Source organism: Scophthalmus maximus, chromosome 19 (genome assembly GCF_022379125.1).
Source record: "Scophthalmus maximus strain ysfricsl-2021 chromosome 19, ASM2237912v1, whole genome shotgun sequence".
Lineage (NCBI taxonomy): Eukaryota > Metazoa > Chordata > Actinopteri > Pleuronectiformes > Scophthalmidae > Scophthalmus > Scophthalmus maximus.
In genome coordinates, this window is record NC_061533.1 from 9739927 (window position 1) to 9759488 (window position 19562).

Genomic DNA, 19562 nt, shown 5'->3' on the forward strand with positions numbered 1-19562 from the left:
TGGGCCTTCGGGGAGAGCCGAGAGGGGGGAGGCGATGCACATATGGATTAGAGAGTAGTATAGAAAAGGAGACATGTGTTACTGATATATTCACTAATGATCGCTTTGAATCAAAAGCAGCCTATTTTATGCCTTTGAAGTCTTGTTTTGTGGTTGAGAAAAGAACGAGTTTATCATATTTATCAGTCCGGTTTATTATAGGGTTAGTTTGCAGTGTTGTGTTGTACTCTCTTGTAGTGTGCGCGGTGTTGTGATGTGTTGTGTTTTTCCTCCGAACTGGGCTTTATGAGTGTGTCGCAGAGGATGGATGGAGATAACAGAGCATGTAACCCCTTTTTTAAACCTCCATTTCTAACCAATCTGTCTCGTTGTGGTTTCCCGCAGGTCTTCAGCAGGCATTTGACAAGGACTGGGAGGCTGGCCGCATCACCCTCAACAGCTACAAGAATGGCTCTGATGATGGCGTCCTGGCGTACAAGCTTCTGGTGCAGACGGGACGCAGAGACAAGCCCATCAACTTCAACCTGGTACGCACCCCATTTAAGGCCATTTTCATTTATATATACATTTATATATAAATTTGGTACAAAAAAAATCAAGGAATATTAATAGTATTCGGTACACATTACCAAATGTCTGGTATTGTGACACCCTGAGTACAGTACATCTGTTTTGTTATGTGTAATTGGGGCTGAACGAGCCTCATCCAGTTTAAAATCTGTATCTTTGTATTCATCTTTTCTGTCTCTCTCGCTCTCTCTGTCTGTCTTCTGTCATCTTCTCTCTGTGATGACTTTACCAAACACAGGAATTTAATGCTCTCACCGGGGCTGCAGTGTGCCTCTGAAAAACCTATTAACTCTTCATTTAAACCATTTATCCTCCGTGCGTGTGATGTGCACGTACGCAGAGACTTGCAGTGACTCTCCCGCAGCGTCAAGGCCTTTCAGTCTGACACTGTATCAGTGATTCCAGCCACACATCATAGTAAGTGAAGCCCCATGGGAAAGAATAATGTAAATCATCAAATGAAGTCAAATCACCAAGAAGTGGATCTAAAACAATGATTTACAGCATATTTCTTGTATGTTTTCATAAATTATGAATTTTGCTAATTGGTAACAGACTAAGTGATCTTAATCACATTTTAATCCCTCGACAAACTCATCCAACAACGACGAGGCAAGCTGGTGGGGGTCAGAAGGAAGTCCTGAAAGGAACTTGAGTGGGAGATCAAATCAAGTCTCTTCCATGGCAGCATAAATATGCCAACAAGTTGATAGTGACAAAGAGTGAGGAGGGAATGAAGAAAAGAAAAAGAAAAAATATATATATATATATATATATATATGTGTTCATGGAGCTGAGGAAACTTTGTCAGTTTCAACAGGACATTGCATGCTGTTTTTAGTTTGGTACCACCACCGAAAAAACAACATAAATGGACGCATGGCTGCATTCTTTGGCAGTATACTGCGAAAGCCCAAGATAAGGAACTGGAGGAATATAAAAACAAAATTCTTGGCCGGGATTTCTGGAAGTCCCAAAAACAAAATAAACAGTTCTTTTCAACGCAAAGATTATTTCCCCCGGAGACAGTTAACTTTGACGTATAGCTCTACCGTGTCTTTTTATAGTGCATTGTTATGCGTCGTGTTTGACTTTTGCATGTCTGCAGATGAGAGCTTTCCCCTGACTCTACACTTAGTTTGCTATGGGCCTCGTGTCTTTACTCATTGAGCTCCGATGCGGTAGCACCCTACTCTTCCCAGTCCCTTCCACTTGCCAACAGGTTGCAGGGGCAGACCTGGTGTGCGGCCCTGTTACATCACTTCCTGTGCATGTGAGGGAAGTGTATGTGCCGTGAGGCGTGGGGGCCGCCAGCAGAGTTGCCTGGGCTTCCCGTGACAGCTTGAAGACATACAGTTGTTGCGTATCCTGCTGTTAAATTCAATCCAGATCCTGTGGAATCCAGCGCTCTCTCTCGTGCTATCACTCTTGCTCTCTCTCTCTCCCTCCCTACCTTCTCTACCGCTGTGTTCCCTTTGAATGTGCGGCGCTGAAACACGTGGTTTCTCTGTGTGGTAGCATGTGTATGTTTTGAGTGTGTGTTCTGCCTTTGTCTGTTATGTGTGCACTTGCCGGCAGTAGCTCATTTTTTTTTGTGCCTCAAAATGAGGACCAGATCTTTTTCCAACCCTGGCAAATTGCAGAGCTAGATGTTTTATTTTGATATGCCACTCCATGGATCCGTGCAGAGGTGTTCCGCCTTTGATCTGTCGCTGGGTGACCATTCGTTCCTTATGGGCTGGCCCCGGACTCATATGGAAGCCGGTTGTCCGTGTTAGTGAGTGTGCATACATGTGCGTGTGGTTTGAAAATAAGGCAAACAGAAAGATTTCGATGTGGACGGAGAATGCAGGAGGTGGGTATGGAGCAAGGGAGGAGCGTGGGAGTCACCATCAAGGGCTCTTTTCTTCTTAGGTCCGGGGCCGGTCTGTGGCGCCTGGCATTCTGGGTACCCGTAGGGGTCAGGAGAAGCAAGTGTGAGCAACATTTGTACAGATGTTGTGTTATTTTTATAGCTCTACTCCATTTGCTGGGTGGCATTTCCTTCAGTGTTAACAACCAGGTTAACTGCACACAGACGTGCTCAGGGACTCCAGCCAATTTTTTTTTTTTATTGTTACGCTAACTCAAGCAATTTTTCTCTCCCTAACCCCCCCGGCCCCACCCCCCACCCAAAAAAAACCCTGCTCCTTCCTTCATCTACCTAGCCCCATGAGTCCAGCTACACCCCCAAAACTCTCCCTGCCTCCGTGAAGAAGGGATTTATGGTTCCTCGAAGGGAGAGTGACAGAGTGGTGTGCTGTAATGGTTTTACCTCTCTGGAGGTGGCGATGCTAAGCTTCACTCCTCTGCTCCCGCAAGAGGGAGGGTGAGCGTAACGGCACTGACACACGAGACAGACATTCGTGTCTACGTAGCGGCCAACAGGCAACTCGGCACATGACTGAAACAGAGCTTGGGAACAATCTGCGAGTAGACGGACGCATGGGTCGAGAGTGATCACAGTGTAAGGGAATTCAAGTCAACCTATACTGTTGGTGTCAATTTTGGGTCTGTGAGGCTGTACTTTATCACCGCAGTGCTTGAAGCTAAACATCAACAACAAACAAATTATCATACTGACCCATTGAAATGTTATTTGTATTTGTTCTGATATTTCATTTAAAACCAAAGAAGTAGAGAGAGGCAAGGTCAGGGGATCCCCAAAGTTTTAGCACAATGGCTGTCTGAACATAATTTCGAGACGATCCGTCCAATTGTTGGATTATGGAATACCCTCTTTAAGCGACACAACTGTAGCCTAAATGTCAGAGGATAAATGCCGGTTAGACCTGGAATTTAAGTGAACAGCGCTAGGTACAGGTGTGAACACACCAAAGACACATTTAGGAAACATCCAATCACTCGGACCACATTCTGAGTTTCGTCTGGGACGCATGCGGCGCACATTCTTTAAGCAGTGTGAGTGCAAATGCCTCCCCCGCCTCATTGAAGGACCACCTACTCAGCTGACGTCCTCTGGTCTGCTAGAGTTTCAAAATGAATTGAACATTTTACGTAGACCCGACACACACAACTATTTAAAATGAATAAAATCTTATTTCATTGTAGCACTGTGTGCACCTCTCTCTCTCTCTCTCTCTCTCTCTCTCCCCCTCTCATGCACACACTGACAAGCACACGCACATTGACAATAGACATGTCTCTCATAGTCGTACTGGCTTAAAACATTGGAAACAGCAGCAGGGAAGATAGAGAGAAGTGGTCGCATGCGGAGACCCATTCTAATGCCATCGGTAATGGTGTGAACTGATGTACTTAGAGCTGTCCAATCACGATGGGATCACCCGTGAGGCATGTTGATGCCAGGTAGGAACAGAGAGCTCGTCTCGCATAACAAATATACTATATCGGCAGATTTAGGACCATTCATCAGCAGCAGCAGCTGCTTCTTGACAGGAGAGCGCTGCGAGGCCTCCTTCAGAAAATGTATTCCGAGTGGTCAAGACACTGGGCCTGAGGTTGGCCAGCCAATATCTAGTGTATGTAAAGGGAGAAGCTGATTCTGCATTTTCCATGTTTTAATGTGGCATGATGATTCTGGGAAGCCGTGATGAGAAGTGCGGGAAGTTCTCAGAAAGACGACCAGTGTTTGACTTGTTGATTTTTCTTTGGTTGGAAAGAGAGAGGGACTAATATTTGACTCTTATTTTGAAAGCTGCTCCGTTCTCTTGCACTGATGCATGAGTATAAATAAGCATGTCTGCGGTCAGCTCACCTGTACAATGTTTTGGTTCAACATGTCTTATTGCTATAATACCTTTTTTGTGTCCAATGGATTCTTGATGGCAGCATTATGATTTCCTTTGCAAACTCCAACTAATTTTTTGACCTTTTTTCCATTTTCTAATTATTACACTTTCAAAAAAGTGAAGGGCTATATTTAATCCTCTAGAATCCAAGTGTGAATCTTATGTTGTTTTTTAAAGATAATAATAATTATGTTACCGTTATTAATTAATTTCCTCTCTCCTGTTTTGTAGCTGACTCGTCACAGGCTTGTGGACGCCGATGGGATTATCAATCCCGGGGCTTTCTACATCTACCTGACCGCCTGGGTCAGCAATGATCCCGTGGCGTACGCCGCCTCACAGGCCAACATTCGCCCACACCCTCCAGAGTGGCTCCATGACCGTACTGACTCCATGCCCGAGACACGCCTCAGCAGTAAGTCGGCATGCCATAAATTCATAAAGATATGTTACAATTGCAAACAGGATGTCTTGGGAGTGTAATGGAATAGTGTAGTAATAGAGTTTTTCTTTCACACAAGGATAGAAATTGCAGAAAATTTGAACAAATTGCATTCACTAACTGCTTTTTGAAACGTCGAGTCTGACGTCTGTGAGGCCCATTGGCCTCTGTGACTGTTTTCAGGTTCCATAAGATGGCTGCTACATATGTGCAGTACTTACCTCTTGTGGTTAAGTTATTGCTCCTTGTCTGCCTATTAGCTTTAAGAGGGGTAGTAGACTTTACTGTAGCACTGTGCTGTGTGTGCGCCTGTGTATGTGTGAGCTCAGGTTGCAGGGCCGAGGACCAAGACATGGATCTCTGTGGTTCTTCTAACGGTGCCTGTGGTGAATGCTATAATCCTGGCTGCCATGGGGCCCTAGCATTACACACGCACACACAAGCATGCACGCACACACACACACACACACACAGATACACACACAAACATTATTAAAACCCAGTGACCCTAAACACTACACACACCCTGTTCTAATTTCCCCGCCACACGCACAGACTGTAATTCATATAAAAAGTACATTCATGTTTTTGTTTGATTCCAGCTTGTGATTTGGTACGAGTCAGGAAGTGCTCCACGGGGGTAGAAAATGATTGGATAACAAGGACAGACTGGGTTTAGATGGGCGGCACAATTGGATAACAAGCAGGAAGTCCTTTACAGGGAAGGGGGGGCGGGTATATGATTGGATAAGCAGCGTAAAGTGCTTGACTGTATGGGAGCTCCCCGAAGCAGATTGGTGTTGGCTGAAAGCCAACCTGTGTCCCAAAATTTATAGTTGAGACACTAACAGGCCAAACCATGTGAGCAAGTGCTCCTGTCTGACCCTGTCGGCACTGTGGAATATACACACTCACACCAACACCAGACGGCCCCAAGGCATGTTTTATTTTTAAAAAGGATGGTTGGAGGATAGATGGGTAGACGGGGCTTTTCAGAGTGTTCAGCAATTTGCTATGAATTTTAATCAAAATGAATCTCAATGAATACACTGTTTGGTTTGCACCAAAGATGACTTCATAGCAGAATGACAGACAGGTATGTGTGTTTATGCAACTAAGTTGTGCTGTATGTGGCGGTGCTAAGTTTAGGGTGTGGTAACGGTGGTGGTTCTGACATTGTAATTACGGTGAATCAACGTTCGCTCTGACACGCTGCTGTGTCTGGAACTGATAGGCCCTCATTAGCCAAGCCGGGCCACAGACTGGCTGGGGTTTGAGTCAATGGAGCTCTGTTTCACACTGCTCCGCCCACCCCGCCACACACACACACACTCACACTTGCCCGCAGATGTAGCCACTCTTGGGACAAGGTTGGATTAGGGAGGGAAAGCCTTGATATTGGTGGTTTGGCTGAAGAGAGCTAATTATTTCTGCAGATTCGCTAAATGATTTCATTTAATCAGAATAGACAAATGTCATCTGCAGATGTCATTGTTGCCATTGATGATTTATCTGATTACTTTCTTAATGCTCCTCGGTAATCTGTCAACCCTTTTTTTTTTCTTCCTAAAAATTGACCTTTCCTTTCTTTGTCTCTCCAGTCCCAGCTGCCGAGCCTATCGAATACGCACAGTTCCCTTTCTACCTCAACGGGCTCCGCGAGACGCCACAGTTTGTGGAGGCCATCGAGAGCGTGCGGGCTATTTGCAGCAACTACAGCCGCCAGGGCCTGCCCTCGTACCCCAACGGCTACCCTTTCCTGTTCTGGGAACAGTATGTTAGTTTGCGCCACTGGCTCCTGCTGTCCATCAGTGTCGTGCTCGCCTGTACCTTTCTGGTCTGTGCCCTCTTCCTGCTCAACCCGTGGACCGCCGGCATCATTGTGAGTGTTGGATTAAAAAAGCAGATAAATGCAATATTGTACATACAGTATGTGGCTGATGATGGGCAGAGAATCAGAACCAATCATATCATTTTAAAACTGCAGAAGATGAGATAAGTTAATGGATTATGTTACAGAGAAATAAACCCAAACGTTGAGCGCTTAAAAAGTACATTTTTCCTCATGTCCTCCTTTTCTCCCATTATCTTTTTTTGGGTGGTCCTGGAGGCATCTCAGAGAGAGTCAGAAAGGATACAGGGCTGCTGTGTTATTGTAGCCCCAGTCACCAATGTTTATCTTGTGCTGTTTTGTTAGGGCCAGTCTGTTTAGTCTAGTCCAACACTCCCAGACACCAATGCTGAAATAAATGAGGAAAGGACACAAAGTTGCTCAAGCAACATGCTCCCACTCTAAACCTATAAAAGAGTTTGATTTTATTTCCATCCTCCGCACTCCCCCTTTTCCCCCCTTCCTTTCACAAGTTTCCAAGGATACACACAAACACACATTGGCATACGTAGGCGAGTGCGCCTGTGTATGAGCAGACATGTATATACTTGCGCACATACAACACGAACATGTAAACATGCAGGTACATAATTCACACAGAAACGCATACACAGAGCACTCTGGTTCTTCTCCCCAGTGGGATGTATTTTACGACAGGCATTGGCCGGGCCACCTGAGCCCTTAAACAGAGGAGGAGGGGACCTCGTGTTCATCCTCAGGCTTCACTAGTAAGATCAAAAGACGAGTTATGGAGAGGCGTCAAGTTTAACCATTTGGTCTGTCCAAGACCAGACCACCGCCAGCCACACAACGTCAAACCCCTCAACCTTAAGCCCTCTCAAACCCTCTTAGGTATTTGCCCTGAAATCCATCTTACCCACACAGACAGAGTCCTTGTTTAAACCTTGTACCTTGTGTTTCTAATCCACTGGATATTGATTGCTGTTTACTACATGGATCTCATTCTGATGGGTGAGACCCATTCTCTAAAGTGATCATCGATTATCTTGTTTTGCTTTCATCTATGGGAAAACCAAACCCCCCCCCCAGCCCCCCAAAAAAAATTGAGATACAGACCTCAAAATCTTGCCCAAGTTGTGCTGAGATCTGAGAGATTAAAATCATCAAGTCGGGTTGAAAGTTTAATCCCCTGAAGGTTTCTGGATGTGACCAAGACCAAGCGCTTTTCTCGGTATTTCAGGAACCTTCTGTCCACTTGTGATCCGATCACCTAGAATGCACTTTAGTACGAAGTCTAACCAGAGCCAGACACACACACAGAAAAATGCACACAAATACCCCCTCATGGACAAGCACGCGGATGCTCACTTGCGTTATGTACCCACACACATACATGTACACACAGCTCCCTCCCCTGCCCACCTCAACCCTCTTCAAAGGATTTGGGCCCCATGTAACCTGACACCTCTCAGCTGATAATGGCATTTACTTCCAGCTCCTGTCCTGCTCTACTGAAACCTCCATACATCCCCCCCACACACACACACACACACACACACATACATACATGCGCACAAACACACGCACGTATGGTTACTACTATCTAAGAATCTCACATATCATCCTCTTGTTTTGCTGCCCACTATCAGTCTTGTGTACATTCAAAGGCCAGGTCTTTTCAGCCACTACGCTTACATATTGTTTCTAGCTCTTTCTCCTTGAAAGGTGTTGTTATCATTATTATTATTATCCTAAGGACTAAAAGAACAGAAAAACACATCTGTGACATTAAAAATCTGCAGAAACTACGGGGGAACCAGCTTATTTTCTTCGAAAGAAGATAGAAGTGTTTAGGAGCATTACATGATTGCTAAGACGGGTTCATACATAACATCTTGCGAGAAATATGGGTATTTATCCTCTAAAATGTGGTTCAAACTGAAGCTATAAGTATATATTTTTAACTTTCTATCCTGCATGTGGCCCCATCCAGCCTGAATCTACCCTCCTGTGTTTTACTACACATATAAAATCACTTTTCATATAGATTTAACAACCACCTCGCTTTGTTGACGGAAACTCCTCCTCTCCCTTCAGGTGTTGGTGCTCTCTCTCATGACCGTGGAGCTGTTTGGCTTCATGGGGCTGATGGGAATCAAGCTGAGCGCCGTCCCTGTGGTGATTCTCATCGCCTCTGTGGGAATTGGAGTGGAGTTCACAGTCCACGTGGCCCTGGTAGGCATACACACAAACAAAGAACAAAGAAATCTGGGTCAATGTATAGCTGATACCAATTCATTTCTTTTTTGCCAACGATGACAGTAATTACAAAATAGAAGACACAGATGAGTTTTTGTTGGAATGGTTTTCAAACGGTGAACACCTTAATGAATGTGTTCATGTGTATTGTGTAGGCGTTCCTGACGGCCATAGGGGATCGTCACAAGCGGGCAGTGCTGGCATTGGAACACATGTTTGCTCCGGTGCTTGATGGAGCCTTTTCTACCTTGTTAGGTGTCCTAATGCTTGCAGGCTCCGAGTTCGACTTTATCGTCAGGTGAGTACAAATCAAACCTCATTTAGAGAAGAAAAAAAAAGGCTGCATTCGTTTAGCCGACACAGGAGGGCACTCACAAAGGTTATTGTATGGCGTCTGTGTGGCGTTAGTAGACCGTTGCGACCGTGCCTCAACCTGTATGTCACACAGGAATCTACCTGAGACACAAATCATGCATGAAGGCCGCACTCATCCTCTGTTCCCTCCCTCCATTTCTTTCTTGTCTTCCACCCGCATCTCCATTTCATACCCCCTCTCTCTGTAAACCTCATCCCTTTTCCGGCTACCACTCACGTACCTGTTTTTTGTCCACTTCTTGGGGCTTGATCTCCAAGAAGCTTCATAAACAAGGCCTTTATCTTTCTCCACCTTCCACTCCCCTCGTGTCTTTTCTTTCATCCTTCTCTTCACCCTCCCTTAATGTCTCTCATGCCTGACATTTTAGGGGAAACCAGGGGTAGGATGGAGAGTTGAAGGTCAGGAGAAAGAGGAGGAGGGTTAGGAGGGAGTAGATGAAGAAGGAGAGGAAAGCAAAGAATGAAGTGAAAGAGAGTGATGGGGCAGAGAGAGAGAGAGAGAGAGAGAACAGGAAAGTCCTCTGGCTTTTGTAAGCTCCTTCAGCCAGTTTTACTGCCCTCGCTAGACATTTATAAGCATGGGAAGGAGTAGCAGGGTGGGGGGCAGTCGTGGAAAGACAGGAGAAGTGGAAATTAAAGCCGACACACTGTGGGGGCTCTGCGTCGGTGGCTCCTTTTGTGTGTCTGTGTGTGAGTGTGTGCTCGTAAGTATCGGGCAGGAAGGCAGCAACCAGCTGCCGTACATGGGAGAATTAATGATCCTGTACATTCTGGAGAGTTATGAGAAGTTTCCACTGAGCGCAGTGAATAATTAAATGTCTCTTTTGGTCTTACGTGGCTACACGTGCATACGTTGGGAGTTAGCCATATCATTTGTTTGACTTGCTCCTTTAGGAAAGGGTCGCACCGACGTCCATGCGATCGGCAAGCACCAAACCCTGTTGTGTGTACAGGCCTGTGCTCATGCACGTGCAACCGCACAATCTCTCATAGCTCCCCTCATATGCGCACGCACACACACACACTCACCAACCTGCTCCCTGACCTTCTAACCATGGGGGTCAATGATGGTGTGCCTGCCATTTAGAGCACACACTAGATAGAGACACATACAGACAGACACACATACACACACAAACATAGGGAGGCCTATAGACCTTCTCTCTTCACCTCCAGTGGTGCGCTCTGGTTTCTGGCTCAGTCCCGGGCCTCCATTTATAGGTCTCGCTGTTGTCTGAGCAAACAAAGCAGCGCCCCAAGACGGTGCAATAACAGCCCCAGCTCGTATTTTTCTCCTTGCACCAAAAGAGACGTTTCCCCGACTTTCCCCGTCAACGCTGTGAGTGTTTTCACTCTAAACAGCCTAGCGGTGCACTCTGCCTGGTATGTGGGCTGCACGCGTGCATGTGTACCTACATGTGTGTGCATACATGTGTCCAAAGGTGGTGTGGCATTTACCCTTCCTGTTGTGTGTGGAAATCCTAACCCTAGCGATGATACAATTTTTTCAGTTCCACTCACAGAAAGCAGTTCTGCTAATATGAGCAATGTGTGTGTGGGTGTGTTACCTGAAAGGTGTTTAAGTAGACACACATTGCTAATCAGTTGTGTTCCCATTCTTCTTAATTTTTGTGGACGGTGCAAAAGCTCAGGTACGTTCTTGAATTGATTAAGTTGAAAACAACACCAGACTTAATTTCTGAGAATGTTTTCTCATTCAAGCAACCTGGAATTGATTCATCTCGTGACTCATCTCCGTCCGTCTACACAAAGCTTAACACAACCACTCACAGCATGAAGTCCTGTTCTCAGTTCCAACAACAGCATTGTGTTTAAATAACTTAAGCCGGTCTTGTCGTTGTTGGTTCCACGTGGGAAGTGTAGGCCACCCGTGGTGGGTAGACGAGGACTGGTCCTCCTCACAGGACTCTTCTCCACATGAATTTAGTCTGAGGCCCGGACGCACTGAAGGGCATAGTGAAGATACAGGCACAGGGCTTAATGGTTCATCAAGAAGCCCCTGATAACCTGGGAGCTTCCACTAGAGAACCAAGTGAGGAAGGAAAGTCTTCCCTAATGGAGGAAGCTGAATCGGAGGGAGGGGGAGGGGTGGAAGTGGAGATTGTGGGGTCTTACCTGATACATTGGAGATTTAATTAGACAGAGGGGATTGTGGAGTGGCCGGGAATTTCACAGGGGCTTAGCTGGAAAGAAGGGAGAGACAAGTGAGGCAGAGGAGAGGAGAGAAAAAAAATTAAAAGAGAGGGAGAGAGGCCAGTGAGGGGTGGCACTCTGAGGGTCCCCTTCTCTTCTTCCTAGACTAAATTGTTTAAATTCTATACCCTTCACTTCATTTGTTTGCTTCTCCCTCTCTCTTTTTTAGAGCCAGAGAGGAGAGAGAGGCCCCTGTTCTTTGCGGACCCCCCTCCCCCCCCCACACACACACACCCGTAACCCCACCCTCGCACCCCCAACACTCCCTAACCCCCACCCCCTTTTTTAACCCCTAATTTACCCCTTCCCCCCTCCCCTCACATTCCTCACTGCTTTGTTTTCTCCATGTTTGCTTATACACCACACACCCAAGAGAGAGTACCCTCGCTCCCTATAACCTCCCCTTCTTTCTTCCCCCTTTCCTCCCGTGCCTTTGAATTAACCAGCTCTGGCTAATTATGGTTACCCTTTCTTTTCTCTCTGCGGCTTCTTTGAGACTAACCCTCTTTAGCGGGACTTTTTAGAAACATGCAAGGTACATTTCTGTTTTGCTCAAAGCCACAGTGCATGCCTGCCTCGCTGTGGGGGGTTTATACATATATATACGTGTGTTTGTGTGTGCGTGTGTGTAGAAGGAGTGGCTGGGTGTCTTTGTTGGATTATTATTTCGGGCATGTCTTGCACATGTCTCCCTACATTTAAATCCATGTGGTTTGCACAGGTATTTTTCTTGTTTATTCGATTGCTTTTGTTTCTGTGCTGTTCCGAGCAAAACTCTGTTTTTTACACGTGGTGTATTGCATATGGTCAAACTATTCCCATCATTGATCTTTTTGTGTGTGCATGTTTTAATTGCAGGTATTTCTTTGCCGTGTTGGCCATCCTCACTGTTCTGGGAGTCCTGAACGGACTGGTCCTCCTCCCAGTATTACTATCATACTTTGGACCCTATCCAGAGGTAAGAGCTCAAAGATATTATTAGATCTAAATGAACTATGAAAAAAATATAATTTTTTTAGTTCAAATTTATTCTTTATGTGGTCATAAAGGGCATCACCAACTATTTTTCCCAAGCTCATGAATACGAGTCTCTTACTGTTGCCTCTTCACCTTCCCTCTGTCACCTCTAAGGTAACACCAGTCGACGGTCGCAGCCGGTTGCCGACCCCATCCCCAGAGGCCCCTCCTCATGTGGTCCACTTCTCAGTCCGTCCTCACCACACCACCACGGCCACCAACACCTCAGGTGCAGCTTCAGACTCGTCTGACTCGGAATACAGCTCCAACACCACGGCGTCCGGCATAAGCCAGGAGCTGCAGAACTACAACATGCCCTCGCGCAGAGGTGGCACTCGAGCAGAGGAGCAGCAGTACCACATCCACACCAGCAGGGGCAGAGCAGCCCGGCCAGAGGAGGAAAGGAGAGCAGGATCAGGGCATAGGCGCTCAGCCAGACAGCCTGAACCTCCAGCCTATACTGTGTCTTCGGTAAGAAAATATCCCCCATTGTGTTGCTTGTTTGATTCTCTAATTGCAGATTTGCCCTTGTTTCTCTCATTAGAGAAATGAATATCTCATTGTCTTGCTCTTCAGTCCGTCTCCCCTCAGGGTTGTGATTCTGGGCCCCAGCCAGGAGCTACTCAGCGCAACAGCAGCAGGAACCCCAAGAGCCAGCTGCACTGGCAGGTCCCACCCCCAGCCCGCCCGTGCACAGACGCTTTTGAAACTGCTACTGAGGCTGGGGGCCATTATGGCTCACACAGCCATAGAGAACACACAGCAGGCCACAGAGCCCGCTCTTCCCACAACCAACAACCTAGTCACCACCTCCCACGACACCACCACCCGAACATGACCCCATACTGCCAACCCATCACCACAGTGACAGCATCAGCCTCCGTGACTGTTGCCGTTCACCCGGCCCCCTTATCCAACCAGAGCCCCCCCACTTCCTGTTACCCAGGATACACTGCAACGGACAGTTACTGCCCCTCAGGGCCGGAGGTGCCGGAGGCTGCTTTCCAGGACCCGCATGTGCCACAGGACACCCAGATGGGGGCCAGAGGAGTCGAGGTGGAGGCCATGGAGCTCCAAGATTTGGAGTTTGAGGCAGCTGAGACCAACCACAACCATGGCAGATGGGCTAGCTGAGGTGAGCTTCCAGCAACTTCAGTAGATCCATATGTTGTACGATGTTTTTTTTGCGAAAAATCTGCTCAATAAAGTATTGACACTCCGATATGATTTTGTTTTTCCAGTTGTGGGGAACGGCAGTACAACGGCCAAAGATGGACTCCTCTCTCTTACTAAGCAGCTGACCTGGCCTGGCACAGCCCAGCCCTGCGACTTTGCATAGCCCAGCCCGGCTCAACCCGCGGCCTGTAACAGCGAAAGACTTGCCAGTGTTGCCGTCATGGTCATGGTGCTCATTCTTACTGTAACCCAGTGGACTATTGTCTTAGATCATTTTATCTATATTTAAAAGATGTATACATATGTAAATATGAACAAAAAGTAGCTATAATTTTAGGAGCCGTACAACTCCTCATGGTAACAGACTGGGGCTGCCATTTTATATGGTGTGTGTGCGTGTGTGTGCGTGTGTGTGTAAATAAGAATGTGTATGAAAGAGAGAGGGAGAGATAGATCTCTGATTACTGTTCACTCATCTGTGGATCTGTGCCATTAGGAAGCTCTTCTTCTAGACAAAAATACCTGCCAGCACTCACTGTTGCTGCTCAAAATATTTTTTTAAATAATATACATTTATAACTCTATGCAAATGTCTCGTCAAACAAAAGAAGTGATCTGTCTACTTGCGTGCGTGTGTGTGTGTGCGCGGCTCTATGATGTGAAACAGACCCATTATTTTCTGGCTTATACATCAGATACATCCTCAGAACATCACTAACATTTACACTCATTTAAAACATGAGGGAAATTGTTAGAGTTATCAAACAGGGCTATGACATATATTTTTGTGTGGAATGTGTGTGCGTGTTTGTATGCGAGCGTTGTTTCGTGCGTCTATTATTGTATAAAGGTACGCATCTTAAACTATTAATTTTTTTTATCACAAACCTGTGGTAGTTATGAAACAATTACTGTTTAACTCGACACGCTATGCGTGCTATTTAAGATGAGCAGATATGAAGAACTTTTAAAAGCTGTTTATTTTTTTTTATTTGTTTTTTTTAGTTATGGCCTCTGCATTGGAACCTGTTTCTGCTCTCAGCTTCTGATCACTGTTAGGCTGCTCTCTGGTTTAATTTTACTGTAAGAAGTTATGTATTGATTGACCCTAGCAGGCTCAAAACAGGTGCTGTCATGTGTACACAAGCATTGAAACCACCTCAGAACTCACTCTGCCATTACAGGGACCTTCACATTACTGATACCTGATTCTGGAACAGGGTCAACACGGGGCGCCAACTCTGCACCCTACGTGACAATGTCAAACGGATAAGCTAAAGCTCAGACTGTATACTGTACGACTCGGTTCAAACTTCATTCATTGGAATATCTCGCCTCAAGTAGCTCATTTTTTCTCTCTGTCCAATCAATAAGCTAGCCCCTGCAGCCTGCCGAGGGCTAAACCCTATATGGCCTGACAGTGTGTCCTATGTGTGTGTCAATGTATACATGTAAACATTTGTTTGTGAGTGTGTGAGTGTGTGTGTGTATGAGTCCATACTCTTAACCTCAGTTCTCCTGACAGTGACAGTAAAGATAACTGGTCCCAATTTGGCCTCAGCCATCCTCGCTGACCTCAGCTCATAAAAATGCACAACATTACGCTATGACCCCCCTTTCCTAATGCCAAATGGCACGGCCCTTGACATCAGGGGTGAGAGTTCACACTGCCAGCATCTCTCTCAACTTGCAATGGCCAGTTTTTATCCAACAACCTCAACCCTTGATTCTGGACTGTTTGGCCCCTTCGCCACCTCCCCCTCAATCACCCCCTCCACACCTACATTTACATCCACCTTTACACTCTCGTTTCCTGTTGAACACACGTAGCCCCTCCTCCCAGAGGCCCTTATCCCCCTCCTGTCTACCACGTACCGTCAGCTGCTTGCATGAAATAGGTTGTTTTATTTGTTTTTCGTTTTGTTTTCTCCCAATGTCACATTGGCAGTGGCGGAGAGAATCATCGCTGGCAACTATTTTATTCATTTTTAAATGTTTGTTTTTTCTCCTCGTTCTTGTTCTCAATATTGAATTGCGATATTTATATTTTTGTAATATAAAACATGTTTTTTTTTTCATTCATTGTTGTTGTGATGCCAGTGGATAACAAATGCAGGGATTTTTATGTCTATTGAAAAAAAAACACTATTACAGTTTAATCTGTATAAAGTGATCTGTATAAAGTGCTTACTAATGTTAAATAGGAAAAAAAAGAGTATATAACATTTTACACTACAGGTCTCATCATAGCTCTTAGAGGATTTTAAAAGGAAAAAAAAATCAGTGGTTCTTCCAGACTACCATTTTGGTCTTGGTTGGCATGGATGTATGCTGTTTTCAGTTACAAAGATAAATGTATGCCATATAATTTATTTATATGAAAATTTATTTTTGTAGTGTACATAGTAGTTGTCAAGGTATTTGACAGAAGTATATTTTTAAAGAGTTTATATGTAATGATATACCATAACAGAAAAACAAAACCTTAAGGTGCACACTTTCATTGCTAACTGTCTTGTGAGACAACATCAACACCTCCCCTTCAGTATTACGTTCCGATCCTTGGAGAGAGACAGCTGTTTCTATGGGTTTGTCAAAGGCTAGCCATGAAAGTAGAAAATTTTACTAGCTCTCTAAATATTAATGTTCAAACACTGATAGAATTCTAACAAATAAAAATATTATAACTTATTTGTCTCTTTGTTCATAACTTTAATAAATGGAAACTTCAAAAAAAAAAGAATGGCTTTGGTCTGACTTTGAGTGGATTGTTTCAAAATGGGTTTGTGCTTAAAGGTACAGTTTTAGACTGAGGAGAATGACACATGCTAATACATTTGTGGTTATTATGAAGATACATCCAATGGGTTTGTGCTTAAAGGTACAGTTTCAGACTGAGGAGAATGACACATGCTAATACATTTGTGTTTAATATGAAGATACATCCATTAGTTGGTTAGCTTAGTAAAAAAAAAAATATGACAAAAAAACCTAGCCTGGCTCTAATCAATATGCAGTATCTTGTGATACTATGATGCCTACTTCTCATTTAACCCTGTGCAAGAAATTCCCCATTCTACTTCACACACTTTTACTATATCCAATGAATAATTGTTAATTACAGAAATAGTATGGGATATGATAGAAACTACTTCATTGATTCTGGGGGTGGGGACTTCCTTCTACCATAGACCAAAAAACACGGACACAATAAAAAAAAAAGGTCACCTATTCAGCCGATAACACCAGGCCGAAAAGCCAGTGTGAGATCCAGCTCCACTACAACAAGAGAGTCAATGAGCCAAAACGCAATCGATAGACCTGATCGACGATATTGCGCAAGTGTTAATATGCCAATTATCCAACCATGTAGCAGCAGCATGTTTACGCTGTTTTTACGTGAGAGCCAGGAGCCACAAAAATCCTCTCCATGCAAGTCAAAACATTCCTGGTATTCCCTATTAACAATGGCTACAGGTAAACTCGACCTCCCCTCCCTCGTCCCACCTCCCTTCCCTACCCCTCCATCGTGTCCTGCGGTGTAAAACTCTGACATCTGGTCTGGAACCCTGCAGTCCTCCCCAACAGCCCACCCAGCTCCACCCCTGCAACCCCACCTCCTCTCCCTGTTTCGTATGATTTTGATTGACGGCTTTATAGACTGCAAGGAAATTGGTTGTAGTTACAATACAGCTGGCCCGTTCGGTGTAATGAAAAAGGGCATGTGGCCTTGAGCTTGCTACACTAACGGTGAGAGAGAGAGAGAGAGAGAGAAGGAGGGAGAGAGCCTTGTCAGCTTAATGGGTGGCAGCTATTTATTCTCATTGTCATGCATTGTAAGAGAAACTTTTAGACCCAACATGCAGCCAATGCACAACTAAAGCACCAAGCATTGCCACATATTTCTGCGGCGTAGATGAACTCTTATATTTTTGCAAAAATCCAGCTGCGTCCTTTCTGTTGTTCATACCTAAAATAAAAGGATCAGTTTTCCCAAGCCACATTTTCAACCTGAACCTCGAGCTGAGGAACTGGCTGACCCTGGATCAGCGGTTAGACGCATGGCAGGCGGCATGTCATTATCTTTTAAAGCCAATAAAGGCACACTGCCCTTCTGCATGCTGTCCAACCGGTGCAAAGAGGCAGGCTGACATCCTACAAATGACAGGGTGTGTTTGGAAAGCTGGGTGGCAGGATGTTGTGTGTCACGTTTTGAACTTTTCTAACTGGGCTTGACATTTTTAGCCTGTTGCTCAATGAAAAACACAGAACAAAGGTAGAGACTCGTGCACATGTTGCCCATTCTGATCATAATATGGTACTTAGAAATCAAATTGAGGGTTTTTGGAATTTACAGAATGTGTCATTGTAGTTTAATGCATCAAAATCAGTGAGCATATATATATATTCTTCACAAAGCTTCTTCAAGTGTTAGAATAAGTTTCAGGCACTTATTATGAGCTCACAAAATTGAAGATGCGACCTCTGTCGAGACAATCATCCAGTGTATTGATGGGTAACATTTTTATTTTTTTTTAATTGCTTAAAGGTGAGAGATATGTGACCACCCCATGGTTGTTTGTAGGCGACATGGTTCGCTGACTTCTAATGTTGTTAAGGTCACTTTCCCCAGCACCCCCTCATCTGCTGGAGGACCCCGGGTCACCAAAACAACACACACCCCTCCTCTGGCCCTGCGTTACCCTTTAGACCCCCTCACCTCCAGCCTCTTCACAAATGGCACCCCACACACACACACACACACACACACACACACACACACACACACACACACACACACACACACACACACACACACAGAGACTCAGAGTTGCCTTCAGAGGTGGAACTGCACATGTTGTGAAGGGTGCTTCACCGCAGCTAATGAACTCTGGGTTGTTAATGAATGAGTGTTTCCTGTACCTGTCCTCTCAGCCAACAGAAAGGGGAGTTGGAGGGGGAGAAAGACAGAGGAAGGACAAAAGAGGTAGAGAGAGAGAGAGAGAGAGAGAGAAGGCAATTAAGAAGTTCCTTCTCTGCTGGACTAATGGACTGTTCAGCCGTGGCTCTCTGCCCAGAATGCGTGACAATGGAGCGGGTACATACAACACAACAATGTTTTTTTCTTCTCATTCTTCTTTGAACTTATGAATTCTTTTTTTTTTAGTGCTTCATTTCTCATCTATAACTTATGTTATAGAGAATTGCATGATTCTATTGAACTATTGATTCCGCTGTTCCAGTCCTCTTTTTCCTTCCATCTTTCTCCTCCTTCTGCCTCTTTCCATCCTGAAAGGCTTGTCCATCATCACCTGCCGGCAGAGCTAAACCCTTCAAGTGTAAACTCTCCTCTACATGAGTGATTGCTCCGCTGACATGACTGCTGGGACACACACACTCGCAAACGTACGCACACGCACACACACACACACACACACACGCACATAAATGCACTGACGTCAGAGCTGGAGCAAATTTGCGATTTGAGCGACAACAAGTAAATGCAGAATGAATAACATTTGTATTTCTCATACTGCAAATATGAACCTGACACATATAGAGTTCATGCTCTGTTGCCAGTCTTATACTTTCACATTGCAGGCCGTTTCCACACAGCATCACTTACTTTTACCTTCAACGAAATATTTCAAAATTTGGGAAAAAACACTTATTAGACTTCTTGCTGATATCTAGACTGGAAGCAAAACTACAACTTTTTTACAATTCATATTTTTTTTTTATGTATGGACAAATTAGTAAGATTGATGCCGGCAGGTGGATCTTATTTAAAAGGTCCCCCCTTTTAGAAAGTGAGATTTCCATGGGGAAGACGTAAGACCAATTA

At 45.0% G+C, this 19562-nt stretch overlaps 1 protein-coding gene across 1 annotated transcript in view; it reads left to right on the forward strand.

Moving 5' to 3' along the window:
- ptch1 (patched 1) overlaps window positions 1-16408 on the forward strand; it is a 48315-nt gene extending 31907 nt beyond the window's left edge. The window contains exons 16-24 of the mRNA XM_035640530.2: window positions 385-527; window positions 4614-4797; window positions 6426-6706; window positions 8774-8911; window positions 9091-9233; window positions 12383-12482; window positions 12656-13012; window positions 13118-13676; window positions 13783-16408. Of these exons, the coding sequence (XP_035496423.2) occupies window positions 385-527; window positions 4614-4797; window positions 6426-6706; window positions 8774-8911; window positions 9091-9233; window positions 12383-12482; window positions 12656-13012; window positions 13118-13675 (1904 nt within the window). The 3' untranslated portion in view covers window position 13676; window positions 13783-16408. The remainder of the gene's footprint in view (window positions 1-384; window positions 528-4613; window positions 4798-6425; window positions 6707-8773; window positions 8912-9090; window positions 9234-12382; window positions 12483-12655; window positions 13013-13117; window positions 13677-13782) is intronic.
- Window positions 16409-19562: the final 3154 nt, after the last annotated feature.